This window comes from Rhinopithecus roxellana, chromosome 11 (genome assembly GCF_007565055.1).
Source record: "Rhinopithecus roxellana isolate Shanxi Qingling chromosome 11, ASM756505v1, whole genome shotgun sequence".
In the NCBI taxonomy this organism is placed as follows: domain Eukaryota; kingdom Metazoa; phylum Chordata; class Mammalia; order Primates; family Cercopithecidae; genus Rhinopithecus; species Rhinopithecus roxellana.
The window spans coordinates 76,899,444-76,922,499 of record NC_044559.1 but is presented as its reverse complement, the minus strand read 5'-3'; the positions used below and the strand labels follow the sequence as shown (position 1 = coordinate 76,922,499).

Below are 23,056 nucleotides of genomic sequence, written 5' to 3'. Positions count from 1 at the left end.
GCATCATGCCCAGTAGAATCTTTTTCCAATTTAAACTGCAAGCAGAAAAATGGACAACTTTCCTTTTGGATTTCCACATGGTTCCACATACATCAATGACAAAATAGTCAACAGGGATCCCAGAGCTGGGCTTCACATCAAACTCCGAAATTTCTTGCACTTATGGGCATCTGTCTTCTCATCTATCAACTAGGATAACAAGTCCTTCACACAAGTAAAGGGCTAAAAGTTAACTACTGGAAGGATGCTACTCATATTTTGTCCTCGTTCTTAGAAATGCCATGTTGACCCTGCCTCATGCTGTTTTCATCAAATGGGCACATAACATACAGAATGGAGCCAGACAGGGCAAGATCTGGTTAGAAACTGGCAGGTGGGAGGAAGGAATTTGAAGGGGATAAATGCCACCAAATGGCAGAGAAGGCCAAGTGGCCACAACATAGGCAAAGGAGTGTGAGGGGGTCGAATGGCATGCATTTCTGCCTGAATACCGTAAGGAGTCAAACCCAACGCCATAGCTCTCTGCATTCACCCCTATGAAGGTCACCACCTTTGGGTAGACAAGTCCAAAGAGTCAACATCTAAAAGGCCTAACAAACTTCTGTGACACTTCCAGGTCTCCAGATGGCACTAGGCAAACCACCAACTGGCTTCCTCATTAGAAGGGAATTCCTCTGGAAAACAGACATGAGAGGCCACCTCTTGTGCAAGCAATGAGGTTGTGAGCTTTTATGACCTCCAATCCCCACCTGGTGAGTAGTGGCCAGTCTTCTCACCAACACCCTTTGTCCAAATATTTTGAAGACAGTGATGTCGAAGAATGAGCAAGCTGCAGTTTTATGTTATTAAAGTAGAAGGCCAGTTTAGTTGCTACTTTGGCTACCAACCAATAAATGGCAACAAAACATTTGGTTCACTAGAAAGATCAGAAAGGAATGATAGAAAAGGGACACCATAAGATAGAACTATAAAAGCTAAACTCTAATCTGGGTTAGATGATTTTTTTAAAATGTATTTTTTCCTTAATTTAAAAACCATGAAAAAACTGGAGGTAGATTTAGAATAACAGGCTTTATGACATAAAACTGCTCAACTTAGCTCCATTATTATATTCATAATTACTTCAGGGTTTCCTCTGCCTTATCTTTGGGTCCTCTGTGAACCTGAACAAGTGTTTTCCTCCTCTCAGATGTCCATCTCCCACCCAACTCATTCCATCTCTACCCCTATGCCCAAAGTAACTGGGTTCTCTTGCCCCTTCAAATCTACTGAGTTTTATCCACCTGGGCCACTTTCTCATTTTGCCTTTCCAGGCCACTATACATGATAATTTATTCCAGTGCAGGCAGCAGAACCTCCAAAATAGAGGGCACTCTCATCATGCCAGCTCATTCTTTCATTTACATTGCTGACCACTGAGAAGATACTGAGCTTTTTGGAGAATGTAATTAAATATATTACAATTTTTAGCAGCTGCTTAAAACCCTTCCTGGCTCTCCAAAACCTTTATCCAACCTCCTCAGGGTGGCATACGAGGTCCTCCATCCACCACCAAGCCTTCCTTTTACCTTTCCAGTCTTGGCTCCTTACAACTCCCACATTCCAGTTTTCTGGCATTAAACACCCTGCAGTCATCCTAACATGGCCTCGCTGCTTCACACCCTCCATGTCTGCCTGGGACACCTTGATAACTGCATATCCCACATCCTCATACCAGCATCGCAGCTACCCTATCTGTGACACTTACCTACCCAGGACTGCCCTACCTTTCTGGTCTATAATTGCAGCAGACCTCTCTGACCAACTCCAACTTAGAATCACCTTCCACGTCTCACTCTCCAGACTCTCCCTTTTCTTCACTGACCTTCCAAGATTAAGTCCTGTAATCCTAGTGGCTTAGACTGAGACAATAAGAATAACCATAACATTGGCCAGCCCCACTTATATCAATTTTCCCCTGCAACCATCTCCTGCATGTTTTCCCCTTTGAAATGGCTGTGAAAGTAATCATGCAAACTTTGAAAATCATTTTAAATAATTAAGTAATTTAAAATACATTTGTAAACTACACTGATTCCACATGTCCCAATTAGGCTTATTCCCCCCCTTTTCTGTTACATTGCACAGTAACAGTTCCACAAAAATAGTTCACTTGAAATCAAGAAACTGGTTGCATAAGAGTCCCTTCTGTCCTTAGTTTTCCAACCAGACAAAAAAGTGTTCATTAAAGAAATCAAAAGTAATCCAAATTTGTACCATTTGGCTAATGGGAATTGCCAAGTACAGGTGTTGACCGAGGCAGCTAATAAAACTAGAAGAACCAAGAAGGTTGGTCAGGATTTTTAAAAACTAGTCAGAAACGGAAAAACAAAACGTACAAATAGACATGGAGAAATTAACCACTGATTTCAATGTGGCACAATAAAAATAATCTCTTCCATTTGCATAGAACACTAATTTTCAATGCAACTTCTGCATATATTATCTGCCTCCCAGGCTAGAGAGGGTGACACTCCCATTTTACAGTTACAATAGTCAAGACAACAGGGCCCTGAATCTTGATTACTTCTGGGCTAAACATAAGAGCACCTTCAGCTGCTCTGGTTTATCCACAAAACACGGCTATTTACTCTACCAGCTTCACAGGACGGTTGTGAGGGAACAAGTGAAACTGCCTTGAAAAAGTAGTAAATGCTAAACAAATGCAAAGTATCATCAATCAGAGGATGGCAGGCAAATAGATGGTAAAGTCTGAGTATACAAAATAGGTATACAAAAAAGTCAAAAGAATGGCAATAAAAGAAAAATCATTCCTAAGAAAGACAATCTTACTCATTGGACCATTCTCTCAACTTTACGGTACATTAAAGTCCTTTTTCAAAATATAAATTTAAACCTTTTTTTAATACATCATTCTAGGGGTTGGCAGACTATGGCCTGCGGGCCATTTTTGTGAAGTTATACTGGAACACAGCCATGCTCATTAGTTTATATAGCCTACTATGGCTGCTTTGGTGCTACAATGATAGTTTCAGCAGAGACTGGATGGCCCTCAAAGTCTGAAGTGTTTACTATCTAGACCTTCACAGAAAGTCTGCAGACCCCTGCTTTATTTAATTGTGGACAACTATAATTAAGTTCTTCATTTGCCTGTCAATAATGGGTTATCCCTTATGCTTCGTTCATGTTTCAAAAAGGAAAGAAATAAGGAATCCAAAGGAAGTACATTTAACCTTTTATTACTTTTAAAAAATCCAAATTCAGATAAATTAACACACTAGGTTAGAACCTCAATTGTATTTGATACATTATATACTGGACTTCTATTACTAAAAAGCCAGTTGGAATATGGCCTATATGAACCAAAGAGTGCATACAAAATGGAAGTGATCATCGGCAATAATTGTTTCCTTGGAACTCTGCACCGACTGTCCATGCTCTGTGGGGACTTACAAATTCAAGTTTGACACAGATGAAAAGCCAACAGGAGCTGCTTTTCCAAGAATGTTCTGTTGTCCTTCAAATGGAATTCCATGTTATTTCTTCCTTGCCTTAAACTCTTATATCTTTCAAATGACCCAAGTTGATGAACTGGAGTAAACACAAACTATGCTGCAGTTATCAATTAGCAAGCGCCTAGTTCACCAATACTTCAAAATAAACAGACTTCACAAGTTTATTTCCATTCCTAACAGTGGAATAAGAACTTAGTTTTGTTCACTTCTGTCTTTGTAGATTTCTGTCTACAGCTCCAGTAAGAATGCTAAATCAGATGGCTTTTAGGAAATCCTCATAGGAGAGAACTAGAGTTGTTCCTCACACTGAATTTAAGTCTTACAAGATCTCTACAGGTTCATATGTTAACTTTCTGATCTAACCTACTTGTAAGTCTAGTTTATTTCTGTACACACTTCCAAATAATCTTCATAAATGTTCACTTCTCTGAAATATAACACCTTGATTGATGAAATAGTTTCATAATTATATAATTTTAGTGAAGATATAAAACATTAATGAATACTTGTGTTTTAATACATCACTACTCCTATTTATTACATGTTCCAATAAACCAATAGAATGAAGCACTAAGACACGGTGAAATCTAAACTTAAAACCTAGATGGAACTGCCATAGAGATTACAAATGGGTCTCCCCACCACAGAATTCATATACAAAAGCCCTTCGGTATGTAGCTTTTCCTGAACAAATACATTAATACACTTCTCACATTTGTAAAAATTCAAGGTTTTAATAACATTTCTTTGCAAGACATTTGGTATAAGGTGGTTAATAAACATTAGAAAACAAACACTATATCAAAATGGATAAGATTTGTGAATAAACCCTAAATAAAGTGGCTTTTGGAAGAACTGGATTTTGCAGCAACCAACTATATAAAGAGGTCCATCCACTCTCAATGGAAAACACCCAAGCATACCATTCGCTAGGTTCGGATATCACCACAATGTAATGAATTCTGAGAGTATGGGGTTTGATTTATGGGCAACCCCGGTACAATCTAGGAGCCCAACACGATAAAAAATACTAAAAGAATGCTTCACCATCCCTCAGGCCAGTACATTTCCACCTGATCCTACTCTTGTATTAGGCTATATGTATACAAATGTCAACTACTAATGTAGTTAAATTTCAGGAGAAGCATGCTTAAAGATACACGGGGAATGTCTAGCCTTAGTTTTTGATAGTATTATTCAAAGTGTCAGTTGAAAGAAATTAAGCAAAGAATGTTAACAAACGAAAGACAGATACACAGCATTAGTGGGGGTATGAAAATCTCACCCTTCAATTAACTTAAATAATGTTCTATTTTCTATTCTACAACTTAGCGCTAGGGAGCTAAACTATTTGTGAATTACATCTTCTGTAAGAACAAGACACACACACACACACATTCAGCCCCTCTACACAGCCAAAAACCAATACAAGTCCTTTTCTAAAAGACTTTAAAGGTGATTAATATTCATTGTAATGCTCTTAATGTATTTGGAAATTAGAAAATTATTTTTCACCAGATTCCAAAGAACTTCAAATAAAGCTCAATTTAGTAGAAAGAATTGGTGTATCTGAAAGTATTTAACCCACACATTTTCAATAAACCCTACATCTTACCTGCAAGATTCATATCATGAGAAACAAATTTCATTTTACTAAGACAAAAGCTTACTGCCCAATTTATACTCCCATCAGACAGACTACGTACTGGTATGTTAAAAGTACTTTTGAATAAAAGCGGTGAGAAAGAAACCAAAAAAGTATTTTATATATAGTTAAAAGGTTACATAATATAAGCAACTAAATATTAACTTTTAGTTTCTTTTTTAGAAGATCTTAAAGGCAAGTAAGAAGGAAGAGAAAATGGAAGTACCAATAAATTACATTTAATATATCATTTTGTCCTCTTGAAGAGTAGATTTACCTACAGCTTCTGATCAAATATGTTGGATCATATCAATCATACTTAAGAGGTAAAAAATCGTACTTTCACCTTTTAAAGGACTTACATGTCACAATATAGGATGTGGAGTCCATCAATATATAGATACATATTTTGAAATGAAAACATCTTATGTAACTATTAATCACATGATTTTCATAGTAAGGTTTAAATACAGGTGTTTCAAGTCTTTCTAAAAATACCATTATACAGTATTGTTTTAGGTGGTCATTTGCATAGCAAACTATTAAAACTAGAAACTCAGTGGTTCTAGGAAAACTTCATATTATGAATAGTTTCAGAAAAATGTATTCAAATCACTTCTCTTACAAAACTGTAACTTTTATTTGCTGATCCAATAGTATGTTAACCACTTTTACCCCATCTCCACTTTACACGGTACACCAACCTGAACAGATTTTGTGCCACAATTTCATTCAAAGGGTTTGTCATTCACTTTATGATTGTGCTGGATAATCTAGATATAAGCAAGTCTGGAGATTTCAAAGTATGGGTCCCCTGTATGAGAGTAATATAGTTTATATATTTTTTAATGGCATTAATTTTGCCTTTTGAACAGAAAGTTATCTTCAAATTGCAAACACATTTATTTCCACAAAACAATTTGGTCAGGAAATTTTATTTGAACATTCTAAAGCAATAATGCTTTAGATGTTACTTAAGTGTCCCAGACAGGATTAACAAAATTAAATGTCTCTAAATTACAAATTTGGCTCCTGTAGGAGTCTCAGAAAATAAACCAAAGAAAACAACCCCCCTCCCAAAAGAAGTATGACACACACATTTTGAAGAAACCCCAATGTTTCATGCAATGGTAGGCAAGATGTAAAAGGCCACCCAAATCACACATTTCTACACCAATCATCATAAGAAAAAAGTACTCTGTAGTCGATTTGTACATCCAAATGCATTTGGGAATCTATACCTACGTTACATTATTTAATGTTATATACATTTATTACCCACCCCCCTTGTTTTTAACAATTTCTTATGTAAAACCTTCATTCAAACCCAAAAGATGTAAGACTAACTTGGGGGGAAAAATGATAATCGCTTTAGACATTCAGTTAAAATGTAGTTTATCTAAATCTCAAAATGTTTAATAAAAACAAGTATCTTCTCCATTTAACACTTTTGCTTTCTAACTGTACAGTAAATTGCATTGTAGAGAGTACACCTCTGTCTTCAAACTGTATCTTCTTTGGATGGAATTAAGATGTAACTGTAAAGTTTTAAGATAAATAAACGGGAAGTTGGTCCAACTAAGATGACAGAAGATATATTACATGCAGGATTTAATATTTTCTAATTCCCTCTTAAAAAAAAAAAAAAAAAGGATGCAGTTGGATTGGGGGGGAAAAAAGAAAAAGTCAAAAAAGAACCCAGATTCAATATATAAAAATGTCCCACAATAGGTCGACAATGGCAGTAAAAATAAGAGGAAAAAAGTAATCTTTCTGGAACATCATTTTTCAATAACATAGAAACACTAAGTGCCAGGAAGATTCCTATTCATGTAATTTTAGCATCCAAGTTTCCCTCTATTTATTTTATTGGAACAAATGCTTTAAATAAACTATTTGTCCTCTTCACTGAAGAGAGCTGGTCTATTTCATCTTTAATGAGCTAGTTTTTGGGAAGATTAGCCATGTACTGTAGTAATGCCTACTGCATAAAATCCAAGCATTTGCTGTGAACAGTTGGAGAAAGCAGTCAGTAAGAACCTAGGATCAATGGAAATAGATGTTACTTTAAGCCATCGACGAAAGAGAGACCCACAAAGTACCCGGTGTGTTAAAGCCCAAATCTCTTCTTGCGTTTGTTTTTGCTGTGCGAGTTCCACCCCTATGAAAAAGAAATTGATCTGAAGTTCCAGGTTTTCTTGGGTCTTAGTCAATTTTCACATTAGTATAGATTTTTCGGACAAAGGCACTTGTTCCCATGTAACCAATCGCTCCTGTAAAGATAAAATAAGATGTTTTGAAACAAATACATACAGAGCAGTATCCATCATTTAAAAACACTAAATACTCTATGCTCTGGAAAGTTACTCTTTTTTAAAGGTAGTATCTTTATGTTAGTATTCTCTCTGAACTTACTAAAACTGTATCATTTGCTTTGCAAATCACCTGATACCATAATACACCGAGTCTGACCATCATACACCACATGTAACCAAGCAGCAATTATTTCTTGTATAATCAGTAACTACGGAATTAAAATACATCTTTTATAAAGCAAGAATAATTTCATAATGGCAAAAGGCTGTTAAATGAAAAAACATGCCTTCTTTGATTTGAAGATACATTATTCTAGGTCATTAAAGCAAAAATCAATATATCTTCCCAAAATCCAATAGATAAAGTAAGAAGAGACAGGGGATTCTCTTAAGGAAGGACAGGGAACCATGTCCCAATAGCAACTGAAGCTCTAGAGAAGAGGCATTTTCTGACGGCTTCTTTTTTATGTTTAAGTTGTAGAAGCTATGTAGTTGGTAGAAGGGATGACGTATTTGCGGGAATTGACAGGAGAGAGATGTAAGTGGGTCAGAAGTTTTGAAATGTTGTTTTTTAATAATTAGCCTCAACTAGAGCTTAAAACACCAGAAATCAGGGATATTTGTTTGTTTTGTTAAATATTTACCTCCTGTGTCTAAAATAATGCCTGGCACATAAGATACTTGGTAAATATTTGTTGAATGAATGAATGAATGAATGAATGAATGAATGAATGAACTGGATGGTTCTTTATTGCAAATACAGGGTGGTGCACAAGTATTTGCAGCTTTACAATTACTTTTGCAGCAACCTACTAATGGCTCTTTAGAACAATGCAGTTGGTTATTGAACTGTCAGAGAAAAAATCTACATTGGTCTTAGGAATATATGATGTAGACCAGTATTATTTAAAGCTTAAAAGAAAACCTTCCGTTAATTAACAATGGCAAGTGCACAACAAATGCCTAGTTAATCACCCTTGAACCAACTTTTATTCACCGAACTGGTGAATGAAAGGCAAGAAACAAGCATCTTTCCTGTTTCTCCTATATATGAACTATACCCCAAGGCTACCAACTGGTTGATGAAAGGAAGGTTATCCTTATGGAAGTATTCCAGCTAACAAATATAAAAGAAACAATAGAATTAGACTAGTGTAAACACTAATGAATTATTTGAGCTAGGCAATAACTATCAATGGCTGCTAACTTCACATAGAAATAGAACCAGAAATTATGTGCTCCCCTGATAAAAGCTTACAAACCACCTGTTAAACATTCTTGGACAAGTATTCCTGAGTATGATCAAGCCTACAGATCTAACTACCACTTGGAGAAACTTTAAATGACACTTCAACAATATAATCAGCAAAATCCAGAGTGTAGAAGACTCCACAGAAATTTTTTAAGTTTTAAAAATAAATTACAAGTGAGAGAGAGAACATCTATAAGATTAAAAGAGCCTTAGAGACATTTTAGCCAAGCAATTCATGAACCTTAATTGATCTCAATGTAAATAAACTATATTTAAAAAGAAGTCATTACAAGTGTGGTAAATTTGAACACTAACTGAATTATTCCATCATATTAAGAAATTATATTTATCTTTCAGGGAGGGACATACACTGAAATATTTACAGTTGAAATGACATAAGGTCTAAGATCCATGTCAGAATAAAAGGGGGGATACAAAGTGGGTATATAAATAAAACAAGATAGGCCATGAGTTGATAATTACACTGACATGGGGACTCACTATATATAGTATTGTCCCTATTTTTGTATATATTTGAAAGTTTCCCGTTATTAAATATTAAAATACAAAAAAAAATACAAAATGACAAAACAACACTATTTGCATTTATTTTTGCAATGACTAGTCATTTCTTTTATAATAGGAAATAATGATATTACATTTTAAAATATTGATAATGCATTTTAAAATAGTTACAATACAATTCTTTACAGGATAAGAGAAAAAACACTCAATTTTGTGAAAATATATCTGAATCCTTACGGCATGAAAAGATGTAAAAAATTTTAATTAGCATTGAAAATTTTAATGGTATAATACTAGAGCCAAACCAAATCCAATTTTCCAGATGTACAAAACATTGTTCCCTTTGAGCAGAAATATGCTTAAAATCAAAACAGTATCAACCTAGAGAATCATTTTTCCTAATCTTTTTTTTTTTTTTTTTTTTTGAGACAGAGTCTTGCTCTGTTGCCCAGGCTGAAGTGCAGTGGCACGATCTCGGCTCAATGCAAGCTCCACCTCCCATGTTCACGCCATTCTCCGGCCTCAGGCTCCCAAGTAGCTGGGACTACAGGCACCCACAACCACACCTAGCTAATCTTTTGTATTTTTTAGTAGAGATGGGGTTTCACCGTGTTAGCCAGGATGGTCTTGATCTCCTGACCTCGCAATCCTCCTGCCTCGGCCTCCCCAAAGTGCTGGGATTACAGGCGTGAGTCACTGCGCCCGGCCGCATTTTTCCTAATCTGATGAGTACTTCAAGAATAAACTTACAAGGGCATGACTTTATAAAAAGAGAATACTGAATATGCCCTCTAGAAAAGTAAATATTTTAGGAATAATAGAAGTGCACTATTAAACTTAATTCCTCAAAACAAAAATGCTATGCTCATAATATCCCACCTTAACGTAGTCATTTTTTCCTACATTTAAAAAAATCAACAAATATTTTTGTTCTAATTACTGACTTAAGCATTTTAGCAACATAAATTGATGGATATAATTTTTGTATTATGGTGACACTCTAATCACTTCCAGTCTAAACAGCTTCTCCCTACCTGCCCCTGAAAAATGAAGCACTGAAAGCATATAAACCCATTAAAGAATAAATGCTGGGACATTGCCAGAACAGCAGGGAACTGTAAATGTGCCAAGATTTTCAGGCAGCAAGATGAAATTTCAGCAGGAAAAGCACTCAAAAAATTTAGCTACATTTTCTTTATAAATGTCAAGACGTGTTACCTCTCTGGGTCTTCCTAAGATCACTTATAGAAAAAGTCAAGAAAATTTTTTTTAACTCTCTGCCTAACTGATTCTATACCTCACTGAATGTTGGTGATAATCAAGAAAAATCAGATAAAACAAAGAGGAGTCCAGTGAACAATACTCTGAAGAAAGGATGGCCAATAATACTAAAGAAACCTTCTGACTGCCCAAGAATAGGGATGTTTCCACATGACACAATTTAGTTTTAACCTTCAGTCCCTCTCATCTTTTCCTCAAAGTTGGTTACTAATTGTCACAGGGAATGGCTATCACAGCAGCTATAAATAAAACATGTGACTATAACATAGAGAATGATCTTTCCTTGTGGAATGTTTCACTACTTTACAGACAATCCCATTTGTGTGTACGCACACACGTGATCACATACATAGTGTATATGAATTGAACAGGCTCTTTTGATGGAGAAACAAAGCAATCTTGGTACCCCACAGGTGTCCATAAATGTCACACCAAGACCTAGCTTTTAATAAGATTATCACATCTTATATATATATATCTTATATAGCCAAAGATGGAATTATCAAATACACACATATATACATAAATAGCCAATGGCAAATAACAGAAAAAGGAGGAAAAGTACCCACTCTCTGGAAATGTTTCCACCGTGATTAGTCCCTCAGACTTACAACATTCCTAGAAAGTAACTAAGGGACCAGTCTCATTTATCAGGTAAAACACATCATTCCTACAAAGTAATTAAGGGACCAGTCTCATTTATCAAGTAACACTGAACCCCAAAAAAAGTGAGTTACTTGTATGAGTTTCCGTTAAGGTACCTCTGCCTGGACTTGGTGTCATAAAGTTGTTCTGAGATGAAAACACAAGGTGTGGAATCCCACAGAGACTGTGCAGAAGCACAGACACAATTCCAGAGCAGAAGGAAGCACAAGGACTTCTAGGCTTCATCAATAGCAGCAGCAGGTACCCCTCACTGAGCATCTACCAGTCACCTGATGTTTATCCACATTTAATCACTGAATCCTCTTTACAGCCCTATGAGGTAAGTATTATTTCTATTTTGCAAATGAGTAAAGTTGACGAAGAAAGGTTAAATAATTTGGCCAGAGTAACAGGGCTATTAAGTGGGGAATTCACACCCAGAACAGACTGACCCCAAAAGGCCAGATCTTTCCATACCTCACCATGTAAATGGCTATCCTTAACTGCCTAATAACAGTCCCAGCACTACACTTGGTGCTTTACACACATGACACTATTCCTCACAACTACTCTGAAAGATATGCCCATTTTACAGATAAAAATGAGACCTAGAAAGGTTAATGTGACCTTCATGGCAACAAAAAAAGCTGGGCAACAGCATGGACATTTATTCCAGTGTTTTCAGGCTCTCATACTTATGCCTTTCCCATTTATCATACTGTTTCCAAAAGTTCCTTATTTTCTAGCTACTTCACACATTCTAGAGACTCTATCATATGGTGAAAACTATTACCTCTTCCTTTTAATAGATGATTATGATAGATCCATAAATAGTGGTTTTATCCCCACTTTACAAAAACTTAGAGAGCTTTGGGAACTAGATCAAGGTGGAAAGCATACATATGGTACAGCCAGAACTTAAATCCAGTCTGTAGATACCCAAGTATGCAATCATAACAAGTAAACTGTGCTGTCTCATAGGTATCTCCTGGTTTCTCCAATAATAGTCTGAGAAGTTTCCAAACAGGAATCATGCAGGCAACACCTTAACATGCCTACATCATGATCTTCCATTGAACTTAAGCTTTAAAAAATGCCAATTCTCAAACCAGGCACAGTGGCAGGTGCCTGTAGTCCCAGCTAGTTCAGAAGCTGAGTCTCTAAAAATAAATAAATAAAATGAAAAAGCCAATTCTCAACATGAATGAAAAACTAACTGTGGTATGAAATTCTGTGCTATACAGAATTACTAGAATTTCTATAAAAACAGAAATTAATAAGGTAATAAATTACGTTGTGGGGAAGAGTCAAAAGAACTGAAATCAGACTCAGGTTTATTTTGGTGTTTCTGATCAAACAACAGATAGAATTTCTTAATTTCCATTTACTGTATTTTTCCGATTCAGAGAAACTCAGATTTACTCATGATGTTCAAAGAATTTCATAACTTACCACACATTATCCCCAAGGCTGTGCTAAATACCGCCATATATCCAAAGTAAAATGATGTTTGAAATAAGCCATACATCCTGAAATAAAACAAAATATATATAGGATATCCATTTTTACGTTTAACATAAGGCCTTAAATATTAGTATTTAAAGGACAAATTTAGTTTCCTAAGTAAAAAGTGAAAAAATGTCTCCACTTACTTTGTTTTGAAAAAATAGTAGTAAAAGGAATACATGTAAACATAGATTGCAGTTGATGCAGCAGAGAGAAAACTTGTCCATTGCCTGGTGTGGGGAGGGGGAGAGAAGATAACTCTTTTGAATGAATGACACTAAAACAAAGATTTTAAAGCAAATAATTTAATAAAACATCCTTTAAAGTCCTTTAAAACTTATTTAAAAAACAAATGCATAGATATGGTATTTAAATTTATTAACAAGGAGAACATCTAAGAATTAGAAAGTTCGATATTGAATTTTGTCAGATTCCCTATTACCAGTGACCATAAATACACTATCTCCTTTTCCAGATCTAAGTCTCCTTGTGTTTAGAATGGAGCAATGCTTCTCATAAAACTCTTTTCATATCAAGCACTTTGTAAAAAACGTGTCTAACATAGAACTCCATTAATACATTAAAAATTTGATATTATTTTTTCTCTAAAATATGTATCATTTTTATAACTGGAAAAAAAATCCCTATGTTATTTTAAGTAACAAAATTTCTATACAGCTCTTTTACTCCACTTGATAGATTTCAAAGGAAATCTTATTTTAAAATATTATGGTTCCCCAAATTTCTTTCCACAAATAGGTACTTACCACCTGTAATCTTCTGCATTTAGTAGAAAATATGTGCACACAATAGTCACACAGACAGTCACAATGCACAGGATAACCAGCACCAGCATCATGAAGCCATAGACATAATAGATCTTATATGCCCAGAAAGATGTGAAGATGAAATACCTAAGTAAATGCAATAAAGACACAGGTTTCCAGTCTTTATTCTTAAAGCTCACTCTGCTCTTCCTAGAAGTCTCGTATTTCAGTTCTCATTTTTTTCTCACTTAATGATTTTCTTTCAAGTATCTTCCAACAGTTTCTCTTACCATGTCTTCATCAATTAAATCCACTAGAATTCTCTCAAAAAATGTCTTGGGATAATCTTTGAAAAACAGATTCTTCAGTAGGGCATTCACCTCTACACAAACTGAATAAAACAGAAGCTTAAAGAAGTATAATGTAGAAAAGAACAAATGAAAATAGCTAAAAAATCCGTATTTGTATCCATATTGTTTTGTAGATACAACACAATTCAAGCAATGTAGTTTGTATTTTATTAAACAGGAAATATAATACTCTATTAAATAGAAAAATAAGTTAGAGCAATAATGTGTAAAATTAGGAAAAGCAAGCCTAAAGAAGATTCACACTGTCTTCAGAGGACAGCAAGTGAAAGGGCTTTAAGATTTTTAATTAAGAAAAAGATCTTTCACTCTAATCCATTACCAAGTCATCATTAAATTACACAGAGCCTTTCAGCCTCTTTTCTTTTTCTTGTTGCCCAGGCTGGAGTGCAGTGGTGCAATCTCAGCTCACTGCAACCTCCACCTCCCACGTTCAAGCGATTCTCCTGCCTCAGCCTCCTGAGTAGCTGGGATTACAGGCGCACACCAATACGCCCAGCTAATTTTTTGTATTTTTAGTAGAGACGAGGTTTCATCATGTTGGCCAGGCTGGTCTCGAACTCCTGACCTCAGGTGATCCATCCGCCTCAGCCTCCCCATCATTCATTCTTTCAACAAATATTTACAGAGCCCCTATCATGTATCAGGAAAGCAGTGAGAACCGCAGTAGACAACTCTACCCTCAAGAAGACTACTAGCTAGTTGGGAAACACCAGTAAAGACCATGATACACTGTGATATGTGCTACATGAATGCACATAAGGGGTTATTTTCCCATTGTGGCTGAATGGGGCTTTATGGGGGAAGAAGAATCAGATAAGGAATGCGGAGGGTAAGGGGAGCTAGAAGAATGTTCCAGGTATGCCAGGCATGGTGACTCACACCTATAATCCTAGCACTCTGGGAGGCTGAGGCAGATGGATCACCTGAGGTCGGGAGTTCGAGACCAGCTTGATCAACATGGTAAAATCCCGTCTCTACTAAAAATACAAAATTAGCTGGGCATGGTGGCGCATGCCTCCCCAACTACTCGGGAGGCTAAGGCAAGATAATCGCTTGAACCCGGGAGGTGGAGGATGCAGTGAGCCGAGGTAGTGCCACTGCACACTCCAGCCTGGGCAACAAACGAAACTCTGTTTCAAAAAAAAAAAAAAAAAAAAAAAGAATGTTCCAGGCACAGGAGCAGCAAAAGCAAAAGTGAGTAAATAAAGGGGATCCACTGCATTTTGAAAAACTAAAAGTAATTCAGTACGGCTAAAACTTTAAACGAAGGGGAAAGAACTAAGAAATGAAGTTGGAGAAGTGAACAGGACCAGTTCTTAGGTTATTAAGACGCTTAACAGCCATGTTATGGAGTTGGGACCTCACCTCAATTAAAATAAGAAGTGTTAAGCAAAGAAATGACATGACACCTTAAAAAGACCACTTTGGCTACCAGGAGGAGAATGGGTTTGAGGGTGGACAAAACAGATGTTGAAGAAACAGCAGAAAAACTATCTAGTGGAACACAGTGCCCGCAGAAGCACAAAGACATGTGGTTCAGAAATACTGGGGACAGGGGTAGAAAGGAAAAAGTAGTCACAGGTCAAGTATGGGTGAAGGCACAAAGCATTGTCAGACTGGAACTAAAGAAGAAGTTCCTGAACCGACTTTAATAAACCACAAGTTACAGAGATACACACTCCAACTCCTAAGATACTAATGCCCACAGCATATGCAGAACTCGTAAGTGACAACGAAGAGTTGTTCCATATCTACTTATGTCAGTTGTACCTGTTAGTACAATTAGACTAAATTGAATAAATTAAATGTTACATAAACCAATAAACATCAGAGTAAAAAGGATGTGTGGTTACTATAAAAATTATGTTGAATGCTTTGGAAAGATTTGATAAGGTGAGTCCCTTTAAAAAAGTTATAAAATTCGATGTGATTGAGATGGCTATAGACTGGGGCACAAATGTACAAATCTAGAAGGATTCTGCACTTAGAATGCTTCAGATAGGACCTTATGTTCTTGCCTCACTTTAAAAAGGATGGAAAACACAGAATCTGTATTACGAATGTCAAAGAAAAAAAAATGAAAAAATTCCAATGAAGAAAAAGACCGTGGCTCTATATGGAAAAAAAAAAAAAAAAAAAAAAAACAGCGAAGGATGTACATTTACTTGTCTTAAAATATTACGTATGTATCTTTTTAAATAATTCTCTTACATGAGTCATCGTTTTCAATTAACCAACTACCAAATCCAATTACGTCTGTTAAGAAAACTCCTACCATACAGGAGACAATCCGCAGTGGGGCATCTGGAAACATGTAAGGCTATTTTAAGTTGTCACAATGACTGGTATTTAGTGGACAGGAGCCAAGGGTGTATAGCTGCAATACCTGAGAAAGCCCCATATGGTGAACTGTCTTGCATAAAATAACCAGAGCATTCCCATCGGGGGCACTGGGACAAAGACTAAGAAAAGAAAGGCTTTTTTATTTTGCAATGGTGACAAAGGATGCAGATGTAAAGCACAGTAAGTGGCACAAGGTGGCATACCTCTCACCTCCAATTACATACACACTTCCTAGCACTCCTGCAGGCCTCTATGGAAGGAACCTAGGAAATGACTATGCATCAAAAGATGTCAGGACCTAGATGGACTAGTAGGTAATGGTTTACCTAGTTCCGTAGATCCTCAGAAATATTTTAAAAATACAATAAAAACCAGGAATTCCTTAAATCATGCCTATGATCAAAGGCTGGTCTACCATTCTTTAACACATAGCTTTGATTTCTAAGATTTCCTCTTAGGTGAGGGAGGTCTAGAATACAATACAAAAAGATATAAACATCACCTGAATATTTAAGAACACAGTCAACAGCTACCTTTATATAGCCTATTAGACCCCTTTCTGGAATCATGGAATTAACAGACTATTAGATATTCTCCCAACTGATGACTTTACATGTTCCCTAACTCCTAAATTGTCTTACTATAATCAAATCCCTCAAAACATAAATACATTATCAAAACTTACATTTCAATAAAGATTGAACCAAAAGGTAAAATTCCACCCAGGCAAACAATAACTGCAGGCTCCATGAACCTGGAAAATATTAAAATTAATAGTAAACTTCCAGTATGATTTCCATATTACATAAACACTGATAACAGAAAGCAGGTACTTGACACTTAAAATCATCTCTGAAGGATAGAAATAAACCAGTAAAATGAAAAGCCAAAACCAAAAGAGGCACAATATATAGGTGGGACTTCAATTTAGCCATAGGTTATAATCAATATTCTTTCTGCATTAAAGGCTGAAACAAGTACATGAAGAACAAAAATTACTGACACTGGCAAAACTTGAAAAAGTCTCTAAGTGTTCCCTCTGGTTCTACTAGACTTCCATAACTTCTTAGAACTCTATAGGCATTTATTCACAAAAAGCCAAAGGGAAAGAAAGTAAGAGTCGAGAGACCTCCATTTGAAATAATGTTTCCCAAATCGTGGCCTTGTCATCTCTTTGCTCACTCTCTCCTTGGTTCTATAATTTCTTTTCCTAAAAATTATGCAATTAAGGTATTATGAGTTCTTATTTATAATGGCACCAAAGAAATAAAGAATAAAATTCGAAATTCATTCATTCATTCATTCAACAAACATTTACTGACTGTAATTGGTAATTCCCCACCTGGATGCCTTCTCTCGTCTCCTATTTCTCTCCTGAAAGCATTGGCTCAAATGTTCTCCCTTTAAAACCTTTGCTGAGTCTCCCAGGAAGAGGTGGGTCCTTCTCTCATTATTCCACTGCCTCTTGAACATATCTCCACCACGGTACTTACCACACTATACTGTAACTGTTCAATTCCAAATACATGTGTGTACATATATATAAAAAACCTCACTAGATTATAAACCATGGCAGGCAGAAGCTACTCATCTAGGTATTTCCAGTGCCTAGCACAATACCTGGCACAAAAAAGATCCTAAACTAATAACTATGAAATCAACAAACTAAAAAACTGAGAAAAAAATTTTAAAATTTGAGAGCTGAAAAAAAACTTAAAAATCATTTAATGTAGTCTTCTTCCATTACTTTACAGGAAGCCAAGACTCACTGAGGTTAAGAGTGATCTGCCCAACGTGACACAGTCAATGAGAGGCAGATCTAGTATTCAGATTTAGGTTCCCATGATTTACTCCCCAAAACAGAGACACACACAAGCCTTCCTATACCTAAACGCAAAGCATCTTTGGTGAGGAAGCTCTCACCAGACCTCCTCTCCTTCACTAGCCCTAGTGACTTAGAGGAACTTTTGTGACTTCTGACTATGATTTCCCTTTAACCTTACCTTTCCTAGTAAGGATACTGATGGGTCCCAACAGTCTAATACTGATTTACGAAAAAAAAAAAAAATTACTTTAAAAAATAAACTACAAAACTTCTAACCAAAGTCTCTCATAAGCACCAGTCTCAGGAAAGAAAAGAATGTGGCCAATTCAAACTATAGGAGCTATTTTATTCATCCTCCATTTCTATAAATGTCTACATGCTTCCGGTCTAGAAAGGGCAGAGCAAAATTATCACCTATTTGTATAAGCACCTGAATATGCTATATTTATAATCTGGTAAAATATCTAGGGACAGAGACTTCATATATATATATATATATATATATATATATATATATATACACACATATATGTACAGTACTAAAATATCTGGAAAGATAGTAAATACTTCAGGTTCTGCAGGTGATAGTATGTCTGACATAACTACTGATCTGCCAGCTCTGATGCTTGTACTATAAAAGCAGCCACAGGTAATTCATAAACAAATGGGCACGGCTGAGTTCCAACAAAACTTTATTGACAAAAACAGGCAGCAGACCAGATTTGGCCTGCAAGATGAGTAAAATGCAGCTTTAGTTCACACCCAACTCTACACCGTAGGAAAGCATTTGACTTAATTGTAAATGGCACGATATTCAGAAAGTGGAATAAGGGTATAATTTATTATTACTCCTAACAGTGTAGGTTAAAGGAAATAGTAAAATGAACTCCTTAGGCTCAAACTTAAGATTGTCATTCTCATAAATACATGCCAATTCTGAAGTTACATGTACACAACAGCCTTAAGAACTTATATATTGTGTGAAACAATTGCATAAGATTTAGCATTCTCTTTACCATTTTTTCTCCGGTATAGGACGAGGCACAGCATTGACACGACAAGGAAAGTTGGGCTGACCTGACAGATTTCGGCCAAGTATTGTACCAACAAGATTTAGAGGAAGAATAACAAAAAAACAGATGCAACAAACGGCCACCTGTAAATTAAATAAAAATGTGTGATTACTCAGAGAACAATAACATTAATAAAAACAAAAGAGACACAATTTAAACACAATTTGATCACAAAAGAAAATGTTTAAGTTCAATATGGGCTAAAATTGTGCAAGAAGTACACTAATGAAAACAGAAAAGGGTATGCTCTAAAATATTAGAACTAAACTAAATACAAGTTGAACTAGTTCTTATCCAATTTAGTTTACCATTTTTTCCTATTCTCCCACACTATCTCTGCCATAGTCCTTTTTTCTCCTCTTTCACTCTCAGCTGTCATGCTTTTTAAAACATATTTATCCATTGTCTTTCATTATTATAACCAATTTACTTATCTGGCTACGCTTTTTGAGCTCGTAATATGAGCTCAAACTAAGAGCTTTATATGTGTTATTTCTTTATTTTACAGATGAAGGAAAGGGGACTCAGAGAAGGATAAGTAACTTCCCATAATCTCATAGCTAGTGGAGAGCCAGACCAAAATTTCAACTCAAATCTGCCAGCCTCGAAGCCCATGCTCTTTTCTATTCTACACTGCCTTGGAATCCTAATAGAAGTAGATCACTATCTATGTGTTATTAGTAAAATAGTACAAATATTTTTCTGCCTATTAGTAGTGCAAAGTCTAAAATTATAGAGAAGACCATACAGAGATTCTAGAACCAAAGTGGCCAATTAGAAACATTTATTTTTGTGACATTTTTCTTTATAAAATCAGCTCTTTTCCGGCGAACGATCTAATTAAGATCACTTCACTCTGACCTCCTGTAAAATGGAGTAGAACTGAATCACCTCTAAGATCTCTTTAAATTACACATTTTAGGTTATAATAAACAGAAAGTAAAAGTGAGAGAAAAATTGAATGAAACATGTGAAGACACTGATTGAGAGAAATGAAGAGGGTAGGAAATCCATAGTGATTGCACAAGAAGGAAAGATCTCTTTGAACCAATATTAGTAAAAAGTCTTCATTAGATCCTTTTGTGTGTGTATGTGTTTTTAAACAAGCCAAAGGGTATTGTCATCTCCTTTTCAGATACAACATAAATGTGTCAGAGTTATAGAGCTCCATAATACCATTTTAAACATCAGACTCAGGAACCCAATTTATCTGTGTTTCAGTTTAGGCCTAAGCCTATGAATAATATGAATTTATGCTCATATTATATTATGTGAAATGTGAAAAATAAGCAGGTGTTTTTAAGATAGTTTAAGTCTTATGTTATGAATTATACATATGTCATAAATATGGGGAGTGATAAATTCCATCTCAATTTTTGCTTTTACTTTCTTAATAACTACAAGACTCATAAACCTTAACACACTGTAATCAAGACCTATGTATTTTTCCCTTAGTTTGCCAGAACTCTAATTTCAAATAAGAATTAGAGACAAAATTCTTTCTAGGAAGAAAACATTCCTAGACCATGTAGAATTATATGGTCTAGAAGAATGGTTTTTAAGCTGTTCCAAAGAATTCTCAGGTCCTACTGAAGAGCTTCCGGGATTCCACAAGCATTTGATTTGAATATATTTTTGAAAATAGTTTCTTTTTAAAATACTTTTAATTGTAATAAGATACATACAGATCAAACGAGTTTTATACCAAGTATCAGTACACTGAAGAGATCATAGCCAGGTTAACTCATTTTCATGCAAACCTCAGAATAAAGTTTCTCCTGCTTATCTCTGTGTATATACTGAACTGAATGAATTTTGTCTCTGATTAGGAAGGCTTATAATGTTATATTAGTCTTTTATTCTATCTCCTTCGCCCCCATCCCAATTAAGGCCTGCACATATTTGTTCACTAAAAATTATATAAGCAAAAGTACTATTATAGCACAATGTGTGTGACACAATTGAGTGGCAGCTAAAGTGAGGGCACATGTTGCCTTCAGTGCACATAACAGTCAATAAAGGAACCTATAGTCTCAAAAAGACATTAGCAATTGCTTAGTATTTGTCAATATTTTCTCTTTTCTTGTCCAACTCTTTAATATATGATTAAAAATGTGAGCAGTTTGTTAGAAATAGTGATTAAGCTGTGAAACCAGTTCCCCACTCCTTTATGATCAAGCTCTGGATGAAGTTACTTGAAAAATACTCCAAGATTACAAGGCAAGCTGTTTTAAAAAAAAAAAAAAATTCACATGGAATGAACTCACTTGTGAAGTAAGAATTTTTCTCAATACTGATAACTAAATAAATTGGGTGCTGAAGATAAGTAATAGCTTATTCATACCCCTTGATATTAGATTTGTATCCATCACAACTTTACTGCTCTTGTTAAATTTAGAGTGTTAAAAATACTTAATTTGCAAAATATACCTATAATAATAAAATCATGCTTGTATCTGTTTTCCATTTGGGCTTCCACATTATTTTGGAACACAATTTAGCAGCTAAGAGGGTCTAATATATTGGTGAAAACCCTGGAACTCAAATTAATATGGGGCTCTCCTCTATTCCCCTAGTCACTGTTCAGAGGAGAGTGAAAGGAGGCAGTGGGGAGAAGATAGATTTACTCCATGTTGAGGGCCTCCCTTATCTACAACAAGAACAAGTTAAAAACAAGTACCGCCTCTTGGTACTTAATAGCCAAAGATCTACATACTGATCACATCTTCTCAATCTCAGACATAAACCAAGAATGTGGCTATTACTTATTCTATCTTTGCTTCCAGACTGGCCTACAGGTCAATATCTCTCATAAACTTAGATGTAAAAAACAAATTTTAGCAAATGTAATCTAACAATATATAAAATAAAGAATATATCATGACAGAGTGAAGTTCATCAAACGAATGCAAGACTGATTAAAGATTAGAAAATCAATGATATTCACCATATTATCAGAATTAAAAAAGAAAAATCACAGATCATCTCAAAAGATGCAGAAAATGCTGTTCTAAGATCCAACACTCATTCAAAATTAAAAAAAAAAAAAAAACTTGCAGCAAACTGCAAATAGAAGGAAACTTTAACAAGCTGATGAAGGGCATCTACAAAAAAAAAAAAGCTATTATTTTAATTCACAGCATAAGACTAAATGTCTTCCTTCCAAGATTGGGAACAAAGAAAGGATGTCTGTTCTTCTATTCAACATTATATTGGAGGTTTTAACCAGTGCAATCAGACAACAAAAAGAAATAACAGACATACAGACCAAAAAAGAGAAGTGAAACTGTCTTTGTTTAAATAATTTGATAATCTATTTTTTTAAGTAACACTATGTACCCACAAAAATTTAAAATAATAAAAAAAATTTTAATCTATGTAAAAAACTAATGTAAAGAAACTAGAATAAGTGAATTTAGCAGGGTTGTAGGATACAAAGCCAGTATCTCAAAAACTGTTTTCCTACATATAGTCAACACTCAAAAATAGGGTATAAACTGTTTAAGTCCACTTATAAGTGGATTTTCTTCTGCTTCTGCCACCCCTGAGACAGCACCCTTGAGACACCCCTCCCTCTTCTTCCTCAGTCTACTCAATGTGAAGATGAAAATGAAGATCTTTATTATGATCCACGTCGACTTAAAGAATAGCAAATACATTTTTATCTTCCTTATGATTTTCTCTTTTTCTTTTTAAGAGACAGGGTCTCACTACGTTGTCCAGGCTGAAATGCAGTGCCTACTCACAGGCACGATCATAGAGCACTAGAGCCTCAACTCCTGGGCTTAAGTGATCCTTCTGCCTTAGCCTCCTGAATAGCTGGGATTTAGGCACAAACCACACACCCAGCTAACCTTATGATTTTCTTAATAATATTTTCTTTTCCCTAGCTTACTTTATTGTAAGAATGCAGTATATAATACATATACAAAATACATGTTCATCAGTGAGGCTTCCAGTCAACAGTAGGCTTATTCGTAGTTGAGGATTTGG

General features: G+C 35.4%; 1 protein-coding gene across 1 annotated transcript in view; it reads right to left on the bottom strand.

The window, feature by feature from the left end:
• Positions 1-3,223: 3,223 nt before the first annotated feature.
• TM9SF3 (transmembrane 9 superfamily member 3) overlaps positions 3,224-23,056 on the bottom strand; it is a 71,461-nt gene continuing 51,628 nt past the window's right edge. The window contains exons 10-15 of the mRNA XM_010389581.2: positions 19,007-19,146; positions 16,851-16,919; positions 13,452-13,598; positions 12,831-12,914; positions 12,631-12,707; positions 3,224-7,433 (exon numbers count right to left, since the gene is read on the bottom strand). Coding sequence (XP_010387883.1) covers positions 7,366-7,433; positions 12,631-12,707; positions 12,831-12,914; positions 13,452-13,598; positions 16,851-16,919; positions 19,007-19,146 — 585 coding nt within the window. The 3' untranslated portion in view covers positions 3,224-7,365. The remainder of the gene's footprint in view (positions 7,434-12,630; positions 12,708-12,830; positions 12,915-13,451; positions 13,599-16,850; positions 16,920-19,006; positions 19,147-23,056) is intronic.